This window comes from Dendrobates tinctorius, unplaced genomic scaffold, assembly GCF_039654945.1.
Source record: "Dendrobates tinctorius isolate UK_male_01 unplaced genomic scaffold, ASM3965494v1 ptg000083l, whole genome shotgun sequence".
Classification (NCBI taxonomy): domain Eukaryota; kingdom Metazoa; phylum Chordata; class Amphibia; order Anura; family Dendrobatidae; genus Dendrobates; species Dendrobates tinctorius.
Genome location: NW_027361751.1, coordinates 17,926,797 through 17,950,098, shown reverse-complemented (window position 1 = coordinate 17,950,098; position 23,302 = coordinate 17,926,797). Strand labels below are relative to the sequence as shown.

The following is a 23,302-nucleotide window of genomic DNA, read 5'->3' as shown; positions in this document are numbered from 1 at the left end:
GATGTCTGGTAGGAAGTTAGAAGAGAGTAGTCTGTAGAAATTGTTTATACTGTTTGTATTGAACTTTGCATTAACATAGGTGGAGTGCAGCTTGTGTGACACACTCCAACTATCTCTCTTTGTATCTATTATTGCTATTATTATTACAATAACTATTAGTCTTATTTTCATATAATCGTCTGTCCTTCAATAAAGCCTGTGTTTTGTTTCTGCCTCCTCGTCTACTGTACTGTGTTTGAGTCCTGCCCGGCAGTGTCGTTCAGGCACCGCTACACAGTGTCAGTGTGAACATGCAAGGTTATCCCTTTAAGCCTCATGCACACAGTAGGAAGATTGCATAGTAGCACTCGAAGCCCTAAACAGCTTCGCACTTTGGGTCCGTTCTGAACGCCACGTGCCAGACGGAGCTACAGAGCTGTTCTTCCCTAGTAGCTATAGAGTCATGTACATTAGACCTTATAGCTCTGAAATGTCATTTTAGTCTATAGTTCCTAGAAATGACAAATACAAGACAGCACAAGTGATGACGCACCTACAGCAAGTCCTGGGTCACTGTTCATTGTTTGCACAATCTCCATTCCCTGAAAAAAGAAGCAAAAAGGAAAAATAACAATTGTTAATGCAAAAGTTATATTAATCATCTCCATCGCCATGATTTACCAGTACGAAGCATAGCGCAACGTGACCTGGCCAGTCTACACAGCGGTGACGTCACCGAGAAGAACGGGGCTGGACACTGGAAAATTAATAATACACTAACACTTTGTTACATGCACATAAACACATTTAATGAATAAAAAGTTAGTGAGTGCTTCTGGCATGGTCAAGAACTGACAGCGGCATTTATATGATTCCAGTGAGGGCTTTGTTCTGGCGCCCATCAATCCCCACACAAAGCAATTGTGGGGAGCCACTGGGTTTCCGAGGCAGTCAGGGACCTGCTGAAGGACTCTGTCACCACCATCTTGGTACTTATGTAGTACACCATTATTACCTTGTCTGTAAAAGTAGGATCTATCAAAATATACAATTAGTAAATCAGTCCATAAACACCGTACAGAAAAAAAACACCACAACTGTAATTTTCAGTTGCTGCAGCTCTCCAAAAAGTGCATGAATGCACCCCAAAATGGTACCAATAAAAATTTTGTCTCAGCACGCAAAGGAAAAGGCCTTACACAGATTCATCAATAGAAAAATAAAAAAGGCATGGGCATTGGATAATGGTGACAAAACCCAACTTTTTTTTTTGTATAAAATTCAGAATTTTTTTAAGCCTCTAAAATGATAATAATAAAAAATAAATTCTACACATTTGGTATCACTGCAATCATACTAATCAGGAGAATCATGTTTCCAAAACACTTTTCTATATGGCCCTTTCTTTTAATAAGAAATTAATACTTAATATAAAGTATTAATTGTTGGATGCGGGGTTCATATGTTGCCAAAAGAATCGTTAAAACTCTGTCATTCTGAGATCGGACAGCAATGCACGGACTGGCTGCAGCCCTCCTGAAATACATGAAGCTGTCTCTCTTGGTCTGGGAGACCCGCGGTCATTTTGTCTACTAGTGGTCGGTGCTCGGACTGATTTACACAAACGTCCCTTATGCAGGTGCCCATGTCACGTATTACACTCTAATACCACAATATCAGCTTTGCCTGGAGTGTTCTTATAAAAACACAATAGTACCGTGTGACTATAAATAATGTAAAGGTACAGGGTTTAATGTGATTCCCTAGAAGCAGTGCCAATCTATCCATGAGCTGTGCCACTCGGCACCATCCAGCTGAGCCTCAATGCCTCATGTCTCACCTGGTTCAGAACAATCCAGTTGGGATCGATTTGGGCATCGCCCTCAGGGTCAAGAACCACAGTTTGATAGGCTCTAAAGTCAGTCAGAGTGATCTCAGCATTTTCTGGGCAGACATCAATGCGGTCAATAATTGTGTCCTGGTCAAAGTCAGACTCGCAAATGTCTCCAACTCCATCATCTAGGCACAGGACAGGACATGTCAAACATTAGGTTTAAGTCTGTCTCATTATGAAAATCCATTTTCAATTATTCTAATAGGAATTTTGAATTCATAGAGAAGTGTGAAAAATTCAATATCTCATATATCATAGTGTAGAGTTGATAAAAAGATCGTAAATACCTCTGGAGGACCAGGGTCAATCTTACATTACACAAACAGGTCATTAAAGTGGTTGTCCACTTCAGAACTATAGTTAGATATGTTACGAATATAAATACAACTCATTAATTTTTTTAGATTCACAAAGATCCCTCAATCTCCGGGATCAGCAGTGGCCTCAGGTCCGGTTAGCTCTACATCCTACTTGTGCTCGATACTTGCTTCTTCTGTCACTGAGCTATGTACCTGGCCTCCATATATAATGACCTCTATATATATTTATATACATTTTTGGTTAATTACCCTTTTCTACTAATCTTTTGCCTAATGTTGGATCTCCCAATAGAATAGCAGTACATTCCTGGGGATGTAGTGGTGCACCCTCCTGGGCACTCGGTTTCTATATTTTATCTATTTGCTTTAATCTATTTCCTAATAAAGAAGTTATGGGTTTTAATTATATGGATCTCTTATTTACTCTGGATCTTTATCATATGGGCAGAGTATGTGTTAATTGTGTTTCAACTGACTGAAAATATTGCTTTTCCTTGGACCCTTTATGATGATTTCATAGGGTGAACATCGTGAAAGGTTCTGTTTAATCCAATGGAAAATCAGAATGAGCCATGTCCATTACAGATATTAGAGATATCACTGGCTAGCGATCTACTATCATAAAGCTTTCCTACCGTTGTCATCTTCCTGCCCTGGGTTGGGGACTAGTCTGCAGTTGTCAGGGCCTGGAGGGATAGTATCTGGTATTCCATCATTATCATCATCATCATCACACTCATCTCCCAGGCCATCCTTGTCTGTGTCCAGCTGAGAACTATTAATGACTGTGGGGCAATTGTCTGAGCTGTCCTGGTGACCATCTCCATCACTGTGGAGAAGAAATGAAGAGACATGATGTAGCATGTGCAGGCAGCAGATAGGGCGTAAAATGGAAATAAAACCTGACATGTAAATGTAGCCAAAACGTATTTTATGTTGTTCCTCTGAACCCCGATGATTGGGAGCAAACAATGACAGTAAATGTACTGATTAATCCCTTCCAAACCAGGCGATTTTTCATTTTTGCGCATTCATTTTTTTTGTTCCCCAAGTTTCAAAAGTGATAATGTATTATTTTTCCATTGATATGGCTACAAGAGGGCTTGATTTTTGGGGGGCCAAGTTGTAGTTTTCAAAAGCACCATATATGGTGAAACTGTGCATAAAATGCAATTTGCCATTTTTGTTTTAGTTTTGTTTTTTTATTACATTCATTGTGCTGTAAAAATTACCTGACAATATGACTCTACAGGTCTTGTGTATATACAACTCTGACAAAAATTAAGAGACGATCACATCAAAACCCTGTCATGGGCAGCCCATTCTCCAGAACAGAACCCCATTGAAAACCTCTGGAATGTAATCAAGAGGATGATGGATAGTCACAAGCCATCAAACAAAGAAGAACTTTTAATTTTTGCGCCAGGAGCAGTGTGAAAGACTGGTGGGAAGCATGCCAAGACGCATGAAAGCTGTGATTAAAAATCATGGTTATTCCTCAAAATATTGATTTCTGAACTCTTCCTGAGTTAAAACATTAGTATTCTTGTTTTTATATGATCATAAACTTGTTTTCTTAGCATTATTTGAGGTCTGCAAGCGCTGCATTTTTTGTTGTTTTGACCATTTCTCATTTTCTAAAAATAAATACAAAATTTATTGCTTGGAAATTCGAAGACATGTTGTCAGAAGTTTATAGAATAAAAGAGCAATTTACATTTCACTCAAAAATATACCTATAAAGAGAAAAATCAGACAAACTGAAAATTTTTCAGTGCTCTCATAATTTTTGTCAGAGCTGTATGCAGTATATATGTTATTTAAGTGGTGAAAAAAGATGGAAGTACGTAAAAAAATGTAGCTTGTGTCGCCATTTTTGATATCCGCAACCTCTTCATTTTTCCGTCAATGGAGCTGTGTGAGGGCTTCTTTTTTGCAGGGCAAGGTGATGTTTTATTGATAACATATTGGGTTAGATATGATAAATTGATTGTTTTTTATTGTAGTTTTTGCAATTCCGGCGTTTGGATTCTTTTTCTCATTACGCGGTTAATTCATTTATATTTTGATAGACCTGACTTTTATAGACGCAACAATACCTAAATGCTTATTTTTTGTAATTTCCTTATTTTTAACAGGAGAAAAGATGGTCATTTGAAATGTTATTTTTTTGTGTAATATTGAAACAATTTTTTCTTCATATTTATACAAAAAAATTATAATTTTTACTTTTTTTTTTATCCCTTTTGGCAACTGACCCTGCGATCATTCAATAGCTTGAATTATATACTGCCATACTATGGTATCGCAGTATATAATATAAAATGCGTTCTCCTATAAAGTCCATCCACTTGATGGGTTTCACAGGAGGACCAAGATGGTGGTGATGGGAACCTTCAGCAGGCCGCCTGCTGCCATAAAAACCCATTAGTTTTCCTACATGTTGCCGGGAGCCGTTGGAAGCCGTGACGGTTCGCATCGACGATTGCACTATTTAATTACAGCTATGGAAGACTGACATTGGCATTTTAATGGGGGTCAGCAGTTAGTAATCAAGCAGGAGCAATTTTAGATATAAATGTGAGCAAAAATGGTGAAATAACCTGTGACTGCCGTGCCATGAAATTACTTGTGAGTGGAGGGGGCTTTAATAATTGGCCGATCTTGTTTTTTTTTCACTTTAGCTTGGAGATTTGGCAGAATGGCTGTGAATGCAATCACCCTTAAAAACAACCTATAAACTTTGGCCAATCTTCCTCACTATATAGAGGTATTTTTTTTTCTATGTGATCACTTTACTCCATCTAGTGGCCATTGCAGGATAGAATTTTTTTTGGAGATTTCTATTATTAATTATTATTCTGATCATGCTTCTTTGTATAGCACAATGAATTCCACAGCACATACATTATCATCACTGCCCCTATCTATTGGGGCTCACAATCTATGTATTTGTCCGATATCATGTAGTAAGGGTCAAAATTGATTTTTAGGATTGCTACTTCCAATAGATGGCACTAGCGTTCTTGTCCTCTTCCTCCACAAAGTGGCAATTTGTATATTTAATTTCCCAGAGAAACACTGCAAGGCTTAAAAGCCTGCTCACATTGGCATGTCAGTCATGGCATGTCACTGTCTACAAGGAGAAATTTTACCCCTTGGATCCCGGTCAGAAGCCTCTCACCTTGCCAAACCAGATTTCATACTTTGCACTGATGAGGGGCAGAACCCCAAAACAGCATGTCTGCAAATTTAGATTCTGGTATGGCTTTTTTCCTAAGTCATGTGGCAAGGCTTGTTAAAGGGTTGATATTGACTTTAAGGATTGCTACTTCCAATAAGTGGCCCTAGAGCCCTAGTCCTCTTCCACTCTGAAGAGGCAATTTGCATATTTAAGACATACATAGTAACACTGATGATAAATATACTATACCTGTCTTGGTTAGTGTCACAGGAATCTCCCACCAGGTCATTATCAATGTCGGACTATTAAGACAAGAGGAGATACATGGATATCATATACTGGCATTGTAATAGTCATGTAGGCTGGATAATGATTATATGGCCATTGGGCAGCATGCTGATATGATATGTGTCCATGCTGTAGACTGTGCCATTGGGTGCTCCTGCGCTCTCTGATCACCTTATGTTTTGAGTAGTAATAGTTGGGGTACACAGTGGCGTCACATGCCCTGCCAGATTTGCTGGCCTGTACCAAATTCTTTAATGAGGAGATGCCAGCATCGAGATAGGCCCAGAAAGAGGACATAGATAGAAGTTTAGTGGTGCTAAAACAGTACGCTGAAACGCTGGCAGGCGTTTGTGATTTGAATATCTGCACACTCACTAATGGTGGTGATTAACTTTGTGATCATAAACACTTGGAAGAACAATAAGAAGTTGGTGGTGCCACCCCACAAGTACCATCTTAGATGGACAGGTTGAGAGTTGGAGGCAGCACTGCTGAAGGATAAGTATAAGCCAGAAGTCACTACAGGCACAAACCGACCTACGGTGTACCAGTGTCCACAACCTCCATGAAGAACTGCTCCAAAAGAGAACAGTTAAGGTAAAGGGGTTAATTCAAAAATAGAACTGATCATGAAAATATGTGTCCTGTGTGCCCATTTTGATTGTATCGGAACTTCCTATGCGTGACCATTGTTTAATTCAGTTGTATGGGGTTATGGACGCGCTAATGCATATGTGTGGCTATCACTCTCATAGCAACGTTGAAGATTAGTGTGTATCTCTGTAGTGTTTCCAGCCATCAAGCATGTGTGTGTTGCGCCACTGAGGGTTCAGTCACCACAGAGGTACTGCACCTCCTCCTGAGGTGTGGTACCCCAGCATCCAGGTAAGGTGGAGACACCTGACCACACTCCAACACCTGCATCTCACACAACATAATAGTGTAGCAAAGCACCTTTGGTGGATCCCTGCTTGGAACACGAAGAGTGCTGGGGGGTGAGTGGAGCTTAGTCTGCACCAAAAGAGTGGGAAGATATTAGGAGTCAGTCAGCCTGACTAGGTCAGTCTGTTAGAGGTGATCCCCTGAGTGGGATGGATTGAAGGAAGTGCTGCAGCAGACCTCAGTGACCTGGGTCAGCTGGCACAGGAAAGAGATATTCAGAAAGCCTAATTCTCCATAAGAAAGAAAGATTAGAACGGAACGTAAGGAGAAGAAGAGAACTAAGGACTAGGGTTAGAGCAGAGCCCTTCCTCAAGTTCTAAGCGCATGGCAGGGATCCGGTCCCCGAGGTTGTATGGATACTAATGGTCCTACAGCAGACACCGGAGGAATAGAAGTTGTCACCACTTTATTCCCACACAAGACTTGGGGGCACAACAGCAATGTGAGTGAGCCGGTGATTAGTAGCAAGGAGTCCCCGAAGCAGGCTACAGCTGTCTGCCGTACAAGTAGAGTTCTAAGAACATCAGAAAGGAGGAACTCCAGTGTAACTCAGTACTGTGAGTATATCATTACGAGCGCTAAGGAGGGAGACATTCAGAAAAGGCACATGTTGGCGAAGTGTTGGAACGGAGTACTTCATCTTGCCTGGAGGTTGGCTGGGCCCCTGACCTGGAGGACACAGCACCGAAGCGGGCACCTGTATGCACAACAGACTGTGAGTAAAGCTTTGGAACTACATGCCCTGGTGTCCTCCACTTATTCCTGCGCCAACACACTGAGCACGGCTACATCGCTGTGCCTGACACTGCACCATCTACGTCTCCTCCCTATCTCCTCACCTATACTGCCCTGGGACTACTGCCCTACCTGTGGAGGGCCACAACATCATTGCTGCACCACACCATCTGTCCCAGAGGATCTGTCTGCAGCGTCGGCTTAACATCTTCATTGCCGAACACCACAGGTGGCGTCACGAATCATTCACTCATAAACTTTAATCATCATCCACACATTCAAACATATTCCCTTTTACAATGAACGCCCAGGGCCACGGACCGGGTCACAGCTACCGTGACATCTCCCATTGAAACCCACGGGCCCGGTACCGAGTACCCCACCGCCCTGGGTGCGAGGGCGATCCATTTTTGGCGTCACGAACAGGATGATGAAGCCCGGTGCCACCGGGTTCTGTGTGCCGAAGATAATAATAAGGACTTAATTGCTGAGAATGTGCAAAATAACCAAAATTATAGACTGTAAAATGGACTCTCAAAATGGCCACCGGCGCAGTGAAGAAGGGCATGACAACCTGGGTGGTCCTAAGAAAAGAGCGCGAACTGTCCTGGGCTTCCCCTGCCTAAACTTCTATGCTACAGTAACATAGCCCACCCCCAGAGGGGTTCATATACTGGCCTGGTATGGAGGAGTAGGAAGAAGACGCCGCCCCCAGAAGGAGGAGCGAGGCCCTGTGGCGAGAAAGGAGCCAGGATGCCATGTTGGAAGAAGGAAGGAGGCCCGAAGAGCGCGAGGAGGTTGAGCTGAACTTCCCCGGCGCAGTAGCTGAAGGCTCCGACCCTGCTTCCACTATGGACCGCCAGCAGCTGGAGGACGAGATTGCCCAGCTGACACACCGCCTGCGGCTGAGACAGGAGGCTCTCTGGATCCTGAACTGGCAGCGCGCCCAGGAGGGGCCTACACCAACGGTACCTTCACCACCGGTACCCACCGCCGCTGCACTGGTTCTCCCTCAGGCAGCATCTGTGGAACCTGCAGCCGCTGCGATGCCATCTCCCCGCTGCAACCACCGCTGAGCGCTGCCTGCCAGGAGAAGTTACCGGAGGGCCCGGGAGCTGAACAGGAAGAAGCTGTGCTCCTGCCTGGACCTAGCGCGGCTGCGCAGGTCCCACCGGAGACCCTTGCGGACCGGGAGCCGCCATCCACTCCACCACTGTCTCCAGCTTCAGACCAGGCAGCTCCAGTCACCGCCGCTGCCACCGGCTGCCGCCCCATGCCTGCACCGGAGCCAAGACACCAACGGGAAGCATCAGGTATGACTGCCGCCCCTGCAACCGGGTTGCCCCCTGAGTTCCCGTACACCGCGTGCAATGGGCCGATACCCCACATGGGACAAATGGAAGAGCTGTGTTCTCAATTTAAAAGCACTAAGCTGACTGCGATGGGGAAATGGAAGAAGTCCTTGTTGAAAAGAGTAAGGCTGGAGCAAGCGCGTCGCATTCGACATCTTCTGATCTCAGCAGAGGAGTCTGAGCAGCTGATGGATGTTACTATACATCATGGGTTCCCCCTTCCAGAGATTCATGATCCCCGGGTTTCACCCTACATGCGACCACTGGCAAAAGTTTCACCAGCGGTCCGACCAAAAGCCAAGACAGCAGAGATACCACCTGAAGCTGAGGTACAACATCCCAAGATACAAGTAGCTGCGCCTGCTGTACCACAGGCAGTCATCCCAAGATTCCAGCTGAATACCGGCAATTCATTAATCTGGCAGGAGGTGGACATCCAGATCATCTCCCCTGGAAGCAACAGAAGAAACCAGCTTCCACCACCCCAGGAGGGGACCACTAATAAGGGACATGCCCAAAAATAACTAAACTGTTACCCAGGAGGGTATTAGCACCATTGTGCCCCATTGTTTATTATCATGTTTTTCTTTTTCTTCAAGTTTGCCTAGTTTTTGGCATCAGCATTATGAAAAATTGAACTGCAGAGATCATGGACAATGAGTGATCCACAAACTGTCTTGTAAATAGTTGCGCCTCTTAAAGTGCCTTCTCTTGGTTTTACTTAGGTCTTTTTTAGATAAGGACTACCTCAACTTGGAGCATTGCTCCAACCCAAGGACACTGCAAGAAATCCCGGCTGAGAGCGGTGTCCAGCACTTTCAAGAATTATTGTTGTTTTGATGTGAAGTATTATATAATGTGCCTTATAAAAATGTTGATAATAATAGAACAGATTTCATATAGAGTTTACCTGATAGTAGTATCTAGGTATTTGATTAGGAAGGAATATTTTGCAGAATTTAGACTAAATGGTAGTACTTTAACAAAGATGTGTAAAATTTGAATAAAGGTTTGAATGCAAGTGACGAACCAGGCATCAGCGGTTGTCACCCATAGTCTAGCAGAGACAGTGAAAATGTGAAAAAAGGAGAATATGTGTAGATGATAATACTTGAACTGGTACCATAGCACTTTAAATTAGGTAATATAGCTTTACATTAAGTAATATCTTAAGTATAGATAGTTAGTTAAATTGTTTGCAACGTTCAAGAGTCAGTGCCTCCCAAATTGGGAAGTTTAGATAAGTATTGTTTATTTAGCATTCAAAATTTTTTGAATGTTCCTTATTTTGTTTCATCTTTGTTTCACTTGCAGCCCGCGGATGTGCTGTTTAACGGGGGGGGTATGTGGCGCCCCTGAGGGTTCAGTCTCCACCGAGGTACTGCACCTCCTCCTGAGGTGTGGTACCCCACCATCCAGGTAAGGTGGAGACACCTGACCATACTCCAACACCTGCATCCCACACAACATAGTAGTGTAACAAAGTACCTTTGGTGGCTCCCTGCTTGGAACACGAAGAGTGCTGGGAGGTGGGTGGAGCTTAGTCTGCACCAAAAGAGTGGGAAGATATTAGGAGTCAGTCAGTCTGACTAGGTCAGTCTGTCAGAGGTGATCCCCTGAGTGGGATGGACTGAAGGAAGTGCTGCAGCAGACCTCAGTGACCTGGGTCAGCTGGCACAGGAAAGAGATATTCAGAAAGCCTATTTCTCCATAAGAAAGAAAGATTAGAACGGAACGTAAGGAGAAGAAGAGAACTAAGGACTAGGGTTAGAGCAGAGCCCTTCCTCAAGTTCTAAGCGCATGGCCGGGGTCCGGTCCCTGAGGTCGTATGGATACTAATGGTTCTACAGCAGACACCGGAGGAATAGAAGTTGTCACCACTTTATTCCCACACAAGACTTGGGGGCACAACAGCATTGTGAGTGAGCCGGGACTTAGTAGCAAGGAGTCCCCGAAGCAGGCTACAGCAGTCTGCCGTACAAGTAGAGTTCTAAGAACATCAGAAAGGAGGAACTCCAGTGTAACTCAGTACTGTGAGTACTTCATTACGAGCGCTAAGGAGGGAGACGTTCAGAAAAGGCACATGTTGGCGGAGTGTTGGAACGGAGTACTTCATCTTGCCTGGAGGTTGGCTGGGCCCCTGACCTGGAGGACACAGCACCGAGGCGGGCACCTGTATGCACAACAGACTGTGAGTAAAGCTTTGGAACTACATGCCCTGGTGTCCTCCACTTATTCCTGCGCCAACACACTGAGCACGGCTACATCGCTGTGCATGACACTGCACCATCTACGTCTCCTCCCTATCGCCTCACCTATACTGCCCTGGGACTACAGCCCTACCTGTGGAGGGCCACAATATCATTGCTGCACCACACATCTGTCCCAGAGGATCTGTCTGCAGCGTCGGCTTAACATCTTCATTGCCGAACACCATAGGTGGCGTCACGAATGATTCACTCATAAACTTTAATCATCATCCACACGTTCAAACATCTTCCCTTTTACAATGGACGCCCAGGGCCACGGACCGGGTCACAACTACCCTGACATCTCCCAATGAGACCCACGGGCCCGGTACCGAGTACCCCACCGCCCTGGGTGCGAGGGCGATCCATGTGCCTCCTTGTGAAAAAAAGACTACTCTTAGAGATCGGCGAATCAATTCGCAAGACTCTCGTTTATCAGCCAGGTCCGTACTCAATGACTACTGATCCGCCTGTGAATCTCCTTACTGCACCACGTATCATTCCAAGCATTTCTTTTGATTAGGTGGGATGATGCAGTTTTGTGTGCTTGGCTAATCAAAATAAGAGATGGCAATACTGAGAAGCAATAACATTCACAGGCCTCCTCTGGAGCGGTCACAGATTAATGACTTGGCCAATGGACAGGAGCCCTGCGAATCAATTTTGTTATCTCTACTGTTGATCTTTACATTCTGTAAGCAATCATTAAGAACTGTGTAAGAACATCTTACAAATGAACACCAGGGGAAAAAAAATCCAACCCAATAGACAAACGCTGAACCTGACGCATCTCTAGGAGCTGTAGGTCAAAAGACAATTCGGCAAGTCATTGTCCTCCTGCTCAAGCCCACCACCACTAACCTGATTTGGATTAATCACATCAGGACAGCTGTCACAGGCATCACCAACGCCATCTCCATCCTTGTCCTTCTGGTCTATGTTAGGGACACGCTGACAGTTGTCCAAGAAGTTCTTGATGCCTTTTTATAAAAATAAATCAGATCAATGGGGTAATTAACCATTTTCACCATAGCAAAGCGCGTTCACGTAATTGGAGTAAGAGAAATGTCATCGTCTATTTACCATCACCATCCATATCATCATCGCAGGCGTCACCTTCCCCATCATTGTCTGTGTCTCTCTGGTCATTGTTCAGTTTAAATCGGCAATTATCACAAGCGTCCCCAAATATGTCTTGATCGCTATTTTTTTGATTAATATTAGCTACAAGCACACAATTATCCTTAAAAAAAGAGAAAAATTAGTTATCTCAGTGACATTATTAATAAGACAAGGAGCAAAAAAAAGAATAGATTTCAAGGTTTCGCAAGTAAATTGGTCGTAAATGTATGTGTGATATTTGGGTATGACACAAACTAGTACGATGAGTATGAAGGTTTAAAAGTACAAAGTACCTGCTCGTTCAGAATACCGTCTCCATCTGCATCATCATCGCAGGCATTTCCTATACCGTCCTTGTCAGTGTCTTCCTGGCCAGAGTTGGGAACATACTTACAATTGTCCTGGGAGAGAAAAGCACATTATATATATATATATATATATATATATATATATACACACACACAAATCAATCAGATGCACAGCAATAATTCAAGGCGACAGTTTTAGGCTAAGTTCAGATGAACGCTGATTTCTGCGGACCATTCAGCTCTGCACTTTGCAGACAGACTATTTATATGCACTGATCTGGTCTGTAGTTTTTGAGATTTTTTTCCCCTAAGGCTCGTGTGGAAATTTGCTCATGGGTAAATATTGGTCCATGCGCTTTCTGTGAGTGATCAGCACTCAGACCGATAATACGCTCGTGTGAACTTAACCTCGTTCTGGGCTCTCGTTTTTTTTAAATTTATTTTGCAACAGATTAAAAACAGAAATGTTACCTTCTTGCACTTTGCATCACTGCACGAAAGAGTCGCATCAGGATATCCATCAATATCAGTGTCTTTACCACAGACGTAGCCATTGCCAGCCCAGCCAACTGCACACTACGACAAAAAGAAGGAGACCATTGTGGTGTTTTTTGACATGTACATTTACAGTTTTCACCACCAGGTGGCAGAAAATGAACTGATAGACCATATGAATATTTTACTTTTTCCCTAGGTCCTAATGTTAGGAATGAGACCACTGTCATCAGATTGTGATCTATGGGCAGGGTCCACTTTCCTTTTCTAGTCACTTCAGAAATTCTTGTCCTTTTGCATCATGGGCGGCTGATCCTGTGCATATGGTATGGTATGTTGCTGCTACATAAATAAAAGTTATTATTGAAAAATGACTGACATCCATATTATCTTTGGGAGTTAAGGGAAATTTTAAATCACTTTTTTTGGAGTGTAATTTTGTTTTATATGCCAAAAGACACTGTGCCAAATTTATCAAAATGTCACACGGGATATAGAGTAAAAAAAAATGTGCACAAAAGTAAAAAACAAAAAAACTCTTGAACAAAAATCTGATGAGATCTTTTCAATATCAAACTTCATAAAAGTGTAAAAGAATGACTTTTATTATAGTTGCGACAAATGTTAATATGGGAATCTTCCCCAGTCACCTACCCCTCCCAGGCGGGTGAGTAGACATGAGCAAAAATGTAGAGATCTTTTTAAAAGTTGCATATCATACATGTATCTAAAAGCATCTGGCAAAGCAAAGATCATCCACTTTCACCATTTTTAGCACAAATTCAAAAATGGCACATTATAATGTGGCACGTGATGGGATGTGTGCTTGTATATAGGAGGCTATACTGTATATAGGGAGCAAAATGGAGGCTCATCCTGTATACTTGAAGTTAAGTGGGGACTCATACAGTATATAGCAGGCTATGTGAGGGTCACATTGTATAAAGGGGGCTATGTGGGGTTCATACTGTATATAGGGGTTTGTGAGGGCTCATATTGTATAAAGAAGGCTATGTAAAGGCTCACACTGTATCTAGGGGGCTATGTGGGGTTCATACTGTATATAGGGTGGTATGTAAGGGCTTATACTGTATGTTGGGAGCTATGTGAAGGCTCTTAGTGTACATAAGGAGCTTTATAGAGGCTCATACTGTATAAAGGGAGTATATGTGGGGACTCATACTATATCTAGGGAGCTTTGTGGGGGCTCTTATTATTATTATTATTATTATTATTATTATTAATAATAAAGAGATTATTATATAGGAAGCTATGTGAGGGTTCATACTGTATATAGGGAGGTATGTGAGGGCTCAGGGCTCATACTGTAGCTATGTGTGGGCTTATACTGTACATCAGGGCTTTTGTGGGTGCTCATACTGTATACAGTGAACTATGTGGGGCTCATATGGAATATAGGGGGCAATGTGCATGCTCATATATAGGGGGATGTGTGCATACTTAATTCTGCTTAATGTTAACTGAATTAATATTAACATAAATAATAAATATAACTAATATGTACATATTAATATTGAGCAGAATTAAATTCAGCCTATGGATTCAGCCTCCCCAATAGTCACAGTCTGTCATGTGGCTTCTCAGGAATATTAATCTCCCACCCCTGCTCTACTATATTATTATTATTTATTTATATAGCACCATTAATTCCATGGTGCTGTAAATGAGAAGGGGTTACATACAAATATCACTTACAGTAAACAAACTAACAATAACAAACTGATACAGAGGGAAGAGGACCTTGCCCTTGTGGGCTTTCATTCTACAGGATTATGGGGAAGGAGACAGTAGGTTGCAGTAGCTCCGATGGTGTTGAGGTGGCCGCGTGGTCATTACAGGTTGTAAGCTTTTTTGAAGACATGGGTTTTCAAGTCTCGTCTGAAGGATCCAAATGTGGTGGATAACCGGACCACACAGAATTCCAGAGGATGGGGGATATTCGGGAGAAGTCTTAGAGGCAATTGGGTGAGGAGCGAATAAGCGTGGAGGAGAGAAGGAGGTCTTGGGAGGACCAGAGATTACGTGAGGGAAGATATTGAGAGATTAGTTTGGAAATATACGGAGGAGAAAGGTTATGGATGGCTTTGTAGGTCAGTGTTAGTAGTTTAAACTGGATTCGCTGGGAAATTGGGAGCCAGTGAAGGGATTTGCAAAGAGGGGAAGCAGAAGTGTAGTGAGGCGAGAGATTAATTAGTCGGGCAGCAGAGTTAAGGATGGACTGGAGGGATGCAAGAGTTTGAGAAGGTAGGCCAAAGAGGAGGATGTTGCAGTAGTCGAGGCGGGAGATGATTAGGGCATGCACAAGCATTTTGGTAGAGTGAGGGTTGAGGAAAGGACAGATTGTGGAAATATTTTTGAGCTGGAGGCGACAGGAGGTGACGAGAGCATGAATGTGAGGTTTGAAGGACAGGGCAGAGTCAAGGGTTACTCCGAGGCAGCAGATTACCGGGACAGGGGAAAGTGTGAATTCATTTATTGTGATAGATAGATCAGGTAGGGAAGGTATGCCAGATGGCGGAAAGATAATTAGTTCAGATTTATCCACATTGAGCTTGAGGAAGCGAGAGGAGAAGAAGAAGGATATGGCTGATAGAAACTCTGGGATTCTGGACAGCAGAGAGGTGACATCTGGGCCAGAGAGGTAGATCTGAGTGTCATCAGCATATAGATGGTACTGGAAGCCATAGGACTTTATGAGCTGTCCCAGGCCAAGGGTATTGATTGAAAAGAGTAGGGGTCCTAGAACAGAGCCTTGAGGGACACCAACAGAGAGAGGGTAAGATGAGGAGGAAGGCTGGCGTCACACTAGAGAGGAATACGGACGAGTGAGAGGCGTTAAAAAAACGCATTGCACACGGACCAATAATTCTCTATGGGGTAGCTCCCATCAGCCGTATTTTTCTTGCGTATATTTTACGGTCCATGCCAATCGCAGCATGCTGCGATTGTCAGCGTACTACGGCCGTAGTACGCCAATGCAAGTCTATGGGTGCGCTAAAAATACACATTACACACGGACCACACGTGTGACATTCGAGAAATACGCACCCGGTGTCTTTTGGAAAAGCTGGCAATTCAGTGCGCTAAACAGTAAACTCACACTGACAGGTTTAATAAAGAAGCGAAAGAATTGATCTAGACACATAGAATATATACATATACATGTCATTGAGACATATATATATATATATATATATATATATATATTTCACAGAGTTCTTCATAGCAAAATAGCCGCTAATTCAAATGCCGGCTTCTGTCAAATCATTCCCCAACCCGACATGAAATGACACATGGTTTACATACAGTAAACCATTTCATTTCATGTTTTTTTTTTATATGTCCCTGACTAATAATTAGATGAGGGTTTGTGTGCAAAATTTGGGAGGTGTAGGTGTTAATTTAAGGGGTTAATTCGTTGTAAAAAAATGTGTGGGCTCCCGCTGTAATTTGTCAACCAGAGAGGTAAAGCAGGTGAGTGAGGGCAGATTTTAATAGCCATGAGAGGGACCATTGTTTTTGCCCCCCCGGGTACAAAAATCTTCCCCCAGACACCCCAGAAATGGCGCATCTATAAGATAAGACGTCAGCGGGAGTCCCCAGCTGATCTGTGAATGAACTAATGACCGTGGGAAAAAAGTCAGAAACTTTCCCACGGTAATTAGATCATCTACAGGCAGCCATTGAGGTTGCGCAGAGCTGAATCAATTCATTTTGTAGTAGATTACAGTGAGGCTGGTCGCATTAGCACCGGTCCTCATTGTAAATTATTTAACCCCTTCTGATGGATTGCAGCGTGGGACATGACTAAACGGCAGAGAGGTAAGGATATTGGTGATTTTTTATGTTATTTTTGTTGCAGGTCATGGTTTTTTTGGGATTACCAGACTAATAAAAATTTGTCAAAAACTTGGTGTATTTATTTCATTAAAAGACTTTTTAATTAATGTCTGTGTGTGGTTTTTAACCCTTTCTTAGTATAAGGATAATAATGGATAGGTGTCTTAGTGACACCTCTCCATTATTAATCGGCTTAATGTCACCTTACTATCGAATGGTGACACTAACCCTTTGTTAAATTAACCCATTCGCCACCACTACAGGGCAATGAGAATAGAGAGGATAAGTGCCAGAATTGGCACATCTTATAGATGCGCCATTTCTGGGGTGTCTGGGGGCAGATTTTTGTAGCCGGGGGGGCCAAAAACAATGGTCCCTCTCATGGCTATTAAAATCTGCCCTCACTCACCGGCTTTACCTCTCTGGTTGACAAATTACAGCGGGAGCCCACGCATTTTTTTACAACGAATTAACCCCTTGAATGAACACCTACACCTCCCAAATTTAGCACACAAATCTTCATCTAATTATTAGTCAGGGACATATAAAAAAAACATGAAAAGAAATGGTTTACTGTATGTAAACCATGTGTCATTTCATGTCGGGTTGGGGAATGATTTGACAGAAGCCGGCAATTGAATTAGCGGCTATTCTGCTATGAAGAACTCTGTGAAATATACATTATATATATATGTGTCTCAATGACATGTATATATATATATATATATATATATATATATATTCTATGTGTCTAGATCTATTCTTTCATTTGGATTTGAAAACCTATCATTGGGCTCCATTATATGTCCGTTTTGCAAGCCTGCGAGAAAAAAACGGTATACGGATGCCATACGGATTACATACGGATGCTTACATGAGAAAATTACGCGGCCACACTGTGACAACGGATGAGATGTGGAGCACTATTTAGGGACCATTTATGCGTATTACGGCTGTAAAATACGGTCCGCATTTCTCTACGTTGTGTGTGACTCCAGCCGTAGTGTGGGAGTGGGAGACGCTGAATGTGCAGTTGGAAAGGTATGAGGAGATTTAGTATAGGGCGAGGTCTTTGACACCAAAAGAAGAGAGGATCTGTAGTAGGAGGCAGTATATATACTATATATAGCATTATGTTATGTATAGCGCTGTACATAAGGGAAAAAAGTTTGTCTCTCTTGTTTTGCATCTACAGGTGTGCATCAGAGCACCTGTGTGTTAATCACGTGATCACGTGATCTATCAAAGGGGGTCGTGTCACGTCACAAGATACATCAGGTGCTGGGGGTCCACACCTTCTAAACTGCCTGGGGCCCTGGCTACTCTTAATCCGCCCCTGATGCAGAGGATTTACCATTGTAAATTTGCATACATAAAATCCATTGTGCTTTACAAAACCAGGATGGTAGATGAGATTTTATGAATTATTAAACACATGCTACAGACAAAATCTGTGGCAAAATTTGCCTAGTGTTGCAGATTTGAAATGCCATGTCAATTATATGGTGCATCTTTCACCCTTTCCAATGCGAAATGTAAACGTGTCATCAAATCCGCAGCATTTCTGCAACTAAATCTGCAGAGACTAAAGTACCATTAGGGCTCATACTCACTTGCGAGAGACTCGCATGATTCTCGTGCAAGTCTCTCGCATGAAAACCTGGCACAGCCGCCGGCACTGGGACCAGAGCGTGTGGCTGCATAGAAATACATGTAGCCGCACTCTCCGGTCCCAGTGCCGGCAACAGTGCCGGGTTTTCATGCGAGAGACTCGCACGAGAATTATGCGAGTCTCTCGCAAGTGAGTATGAGCCCTTATAGTTCTCTTCTGTAATTCAGTGTCAGTATTTCCCTTTACAATACTCACAACGCAGGTTATGTCTCCAGCCTTCTCCTCAATACACTGCGCGTTGGCATGGCAGGGGTACTGCCCTCTGTTCCAGCAGGTCTTCCTCTCTGCACTGCAGCCTTTGCTCTGGTCACCGACAAAGCCTTCTTTACAAGGTCCACAGCGGAAAGAACCCTGTGCAACAAAATATTACTTGCATTATCCTGGTTTATAGGTACATATTCACAAAACGACAGAGCAGAGACATAATCACACATCATATACGAAAACGATATGCGCACACGTGACCATACAGTGCATGGTCAGTATGGGCATGTTACTGGGGCTGGCAAAGCTGGAAAGTGAATCACTTGCCATCTGTCAACCATCAGGGACCGGGGATGGAAGCCCTGGGGAATTCTAGAACAGCAGCAGCCGGTATAGTCCACCTGTCCAGGTCTTAAATACTTGTAAACTAAAGAACACATGGCACCACTAGAGCCATGAGTGAAGGTTGGGTGGCAGCTGTGGACACAGACCCCGTGACATCTACGTAACCAGACACTCTGACGCCTCAACCTCATGCACCAGCTGTATTTTGTACCGCACACTTAGGATGACTACATGTGCCTTCATGCCTGGGTGTAGAAGGAGTAGGTCAAGCAAATGTTTTTAGAAGAATATTTAGAATTGAGAGTCCTCAGTGGATGATTCCTTTTAATAGCTAACTGAAAAGATGGCAACGCATTGCAAGCTTTCGAGACTACTCAGGTCTCTTCATCAGGCATAGACTAATACCTGAGTATTCTCGCAATGTGTTATCATCTTTTCAGCTAGCCATTAAAAGGTATCAACCACTGAGGACTCTCAATTCTGAATATTCTTCTATCTACTGGCTAACACGGTACAAAGATATATATCTTTCCTGTAGCAAATGTCTGTTTTTTCACCCATAGAAAAATTTCACCCATTTTTTTCCCTTATTGTTCATCAATGAGAATGTGCAAAAGATGCAACAAACGTTTTTGTGGAATTTTTGGCGAAAACCCCCCGCAGGTATAGCAGGATGTGAAACCCATTTATTTTCGTATAAATGTCTTGGTATCCTCAGATGAGCATGGATGTATTTTTTTTTATCATAATGTAATTTACACTTTATTTTTTATAAAGCAATTCTTTTATTTCTCCTGAGTTCAAGTGCAATTTAATTGAATTAGTAATGAATAAATTAATAATATGTGTTAAGTATACAATGCGCGATCAATTCATTTTCCCAGTTTTTTACATTTGCAATTGTGTATTTGTAGTGTCGGTGGTGGGGTGCCGAGCTGGGGGGGGGGTGGTCCTACTTTTATACCGCGCAGAGATGACAACAGAGACACGATGGAGGCAGATTATGGGTGCAACAGGTCCAAGTTTATTTCTTCACTTGCCGTCCGACTGACGGCACACCTCGCGGCCCTCCGTTTCCAGAGCCGCTTCTCACACCGTACACTGGAGACGTGTCTGCACACACCGTCCCCTCCTTTACTGTCGACGCTCCTGACAGTTCCGTCACTGTGGCCGCCTTAGGCCCATTAACCAACAGCGCTTCTACTGCTCAGTCGTCGTGTCACATACGGTGTCTTACACCCAGTACCTCGTCTCAACTGCGGTCCTTTCCTGTCAGGACCACCCCCCTGACGTCCTCTCTCCTCAGTCCCCCTGGTCTGGATTCTCCTCAGAGTGCACAGACTGTCGTAGTCCTCCTGTCACTTGAGCTCCCCCTGGGGACTGGAACTTTCTGGAACCCTCCCTCAGTATTTATAACTCCCCCGGTTCCTTGAAACTGTCACTCTAACTGTCACCACGCCCCCCATGACCAACGGTTTCTAAAGCCCTAAGCTGCTGTAAAGTCCTTTGCTCACACTCCACCCTGCCATCTAATGGTCATCCCAAGGTACTGCACGTCCACTACACTTTCCTAGTTGTTTCCCCACTGTAATCACTGACTCCTACCTACACTGTGCAAACCTATCTTTCTTCACTCTGACTAGTCCGTCCGTCCGTCAGGTCACCTTCCCTACACTCCCCCTTCCTTTGTCCATTGTCGTCCTCGACAATCGTCATCCCTGCCTTCGTCGTTCTGAATCTACACCTACATTCTGTTGTCGGACCAGAAGTTGAGCCAAACCCACTATCTGCGGGGGCCGAACCATACTGGGAGCACTATGCTCTGAGCAGCCTACTGCTACTCACCAGCGCGCACGCCACATGACAACGTCTTTCAAATTGGGCAAGGTACACCCGTATTCTCTCTACGGCGTGTATCTTTCCCCTACTCTCCCCTACTGTTACCTTTCACTATCCGGTACGCCATGATCGAGGCCACTCACCTACCAGATCATTGCCGGCGCCCGCCTTTCCTTCTTCAGGGGTGTCCGTGGTGTTGGGGACCTGACCTAGGACGGCTGTCTTTCTCACGTCTTCCAACTCATTTTCCTTCTTTCAATTACATGTCATGGTCGGCGTCCCGGTCTCCCAGACCTCCTCAACTCTTAGATCCCTACCGGATCTCACACTTTCCTTTGGTCCCGCAGACCTTTCCTTACCCGGACCTGTTGCATTTTACTTTGCATATTATACATCATACAACTTTATAATAGCACAAGTACCCCATTTTTTATAATAATTTTTTTTTTTTTTTCCGTTTTCTTTTGCTCATTTTAAAACCAACATATAACAACATAACATTGCATGTCTTCTTTCTCCCCCCTTCCTTGGACATGGACACTCCCTCTCTTCTAAGTATCCCCGCTCTGTCAGTCTAACAAGTAAACACAAACTATCCTGTAAGAGGAACATAGAAAAACAGACATAAAAATCACAGATAAACATATCTTTTTTTTTTTAAAAGCTGACCGCGAACTGTCCTTTTGACCTGCACAACGGTGCAACGAACTCCTGACAGTTCAATCCTCCTTTCGGTGGTCAGTAGTATGGGACCCCACAACCGTGGAGCTCCCAGGATGCAAGAAGTGTCCCTTTCTGCAAGATAGTATAAACGAGCCGTCCCGGGGGTCGTGCAGCCGCCATGCCAGCCTCTCCCCTGTCATGGAGCAGGTTCCAGACTTCCTGCCCCCTGGCCCTCTTCTTCTCTATAACTCCTGCGACCCAAACAGAGGGTCCGGCATGAGCCCTGGAGTCCGGTGGGCGGGACTTAACCGAGGAAGGACGTGGATCAGAGGCGGCCGATGATTCCTGCGGCTCAACAGCCGCTGGGGCCAGGTGGCAAATGGGGACAACCAGGTCCTTGGAGGCTGGAATCACAAGGCCCACTAAGTCGGCCGCAGTCGACTTCAGCAGCGGCATAACCGCGGCCTCAGGACAGGCCGCATCCACTACTTCCAATGGAGCCGGAGTAACGGCCGGTTCCAATGACGCAGCTGCTATCAGCAGGGGGAACGCAGCAGCGTCTTCTTTGGATGACTTCCGCACTGGCGGCTCCAGGCGGGGTACCTCAGGGACTTGAGCAGGGGCCTCGCACAACTCTGCATACACCACTGGGCCCGATGTACCCAGGCCTTCCGGTGCGCAGGGGGCAGCGTGCTGCGGCGGAATGATGAGGGCCGCTGGAGGAGGCACTGGTGGTGCCGGGGGTACTCTCACCTTCCCCGGCGCTGCGGCCTCCATCACATCAATACGTGGCTTCACCCGCAGCCTCCGTCCCTCGCTCCACTGTCCCGCGGGTTTTTCCCCTAAACTCGGGGGCTCCGCTGAGAAGTCCTCTGCTGGTATTGGTGGCGGCCGTTTTCGCTGACTCCGCTCAGGCTCCGCTCCCCAGCTCAGCATCCCGCTGCTCTCCCGTGGCTCTGAGGGCGACTTCTGGCACAGCTCCATCCCCTGCCGCCACTGCCACTCTAGGCGGCCGATGCCCCGACACCTGCAGAGTCTCCTACCGTCCGTTGAGCAGCACTCGAATGGCATCAGACAGCCGCAGCCAACTTTTTCTTCTGTGCCACTCCCTCTGTGAGGTGAGGTGTCGGCAGGCCTCTCCACCATCCTGTCAGGGTCCAATATATGGAAGCGTCGATTTCCAGGCACATACTGCTTCCTTTTGGGGTACGTTGGAGGGGGTCCCAGTCCATTCAACACGACTGCAAACACCCGGACCTCTCCTCTGCGCTGAAGCAACACCGCCATACTGCACAGTACCTGGTACCGCCCCGGATCCTCTGCTGGCCACACAGATCCGCCACAGCGCTTCCCATTTGTATTCCACAGGTAGGTCATTTGTAATCCACAGGTTATTGTAATCCAAACAGAGTAGTCCAAGTCCTTTTCCATTCTTTGAGGCAGGTCTGCCGCAGAATATGGGGTATTAGCGGCGGCGATCCTGCCGACTACGCCAAATGTAGTGTCGGTGGTGGGGTGCCGAGCTGGGGGGGGTGGTCCTACTTTTATACCGCGCAGAGATGACAACAGAGACACGATGGAGGCAGATTATGGGTGCAACAGGTCCAAGTTTATTTCTTCACTTGCCGTCCGACTGACGGCACACCTCGCGGCCCTCCGTTTCCAGAGCCGCTTCTCACACCGTACACTGGAGACGTGTCTGCACACACCGTCCCCTCCTTTACTGTCGACGCTCCTGACAGTTCCGTCACTGTGGCCGCCTTAGGCCCATTAACCAACAGCGCTTCTACTGCTCAGTCGTCGTGTCACATACGGTGTCTTACACCCAGTACCTCGTCTCAACTGCGGTC

The 23,302-nt window shown here is 44.7% G+C and overlaps 1 protein-coding gene across 1 annotated transcript in view; it reads right to left on the bottom strand.

The window, feature by feature from the left end:
- The window catches only part of THBS4 (thrombospondin 4), a 75,606-nt gene that overhangs the window by 23,752 nt on the left and 28,552 nt on the right, over window positions 1-23,302 (bottom strand). The window contains exons 10-18 of the mRNA XM_073584176.1: window positions 18,597-18,752; window positions 12,845-12,949; window positions 12,359-12,466; window positions 12,027-12,186; window positions 11,805-11,923; window positions 5,627-5,679; window positions 2,829-3,022; window positions 1,820-1,998; window positions 533-581 (exon numbers count right to left, since the gene is read on the bottom strand). Coding sequence (XP_073440277.1) covers window positions 533-581; window positions 1,820-1,998; window positions 2,829-3,022; window positions 5,627-5,679; window positions 11,805-11,923; window positions 12,027-12,186; window positions 12,359-12,466; window positions 12,845-12,949; window positions 18,597-18,752 — 1,123 coding nt within the window. The remainder of the gene's footprint in view (window positions 1-532; window positions 582-1,819; window positions 1,999-2,828; window positions 3,023-5,626; window positions 5,680-11,804; window positions 11,924-12,026; window positions 12,187-12,358; window positions 12,467-12,844; window positions 12,950-18,596; window positions 18,753-23,302) is intronic.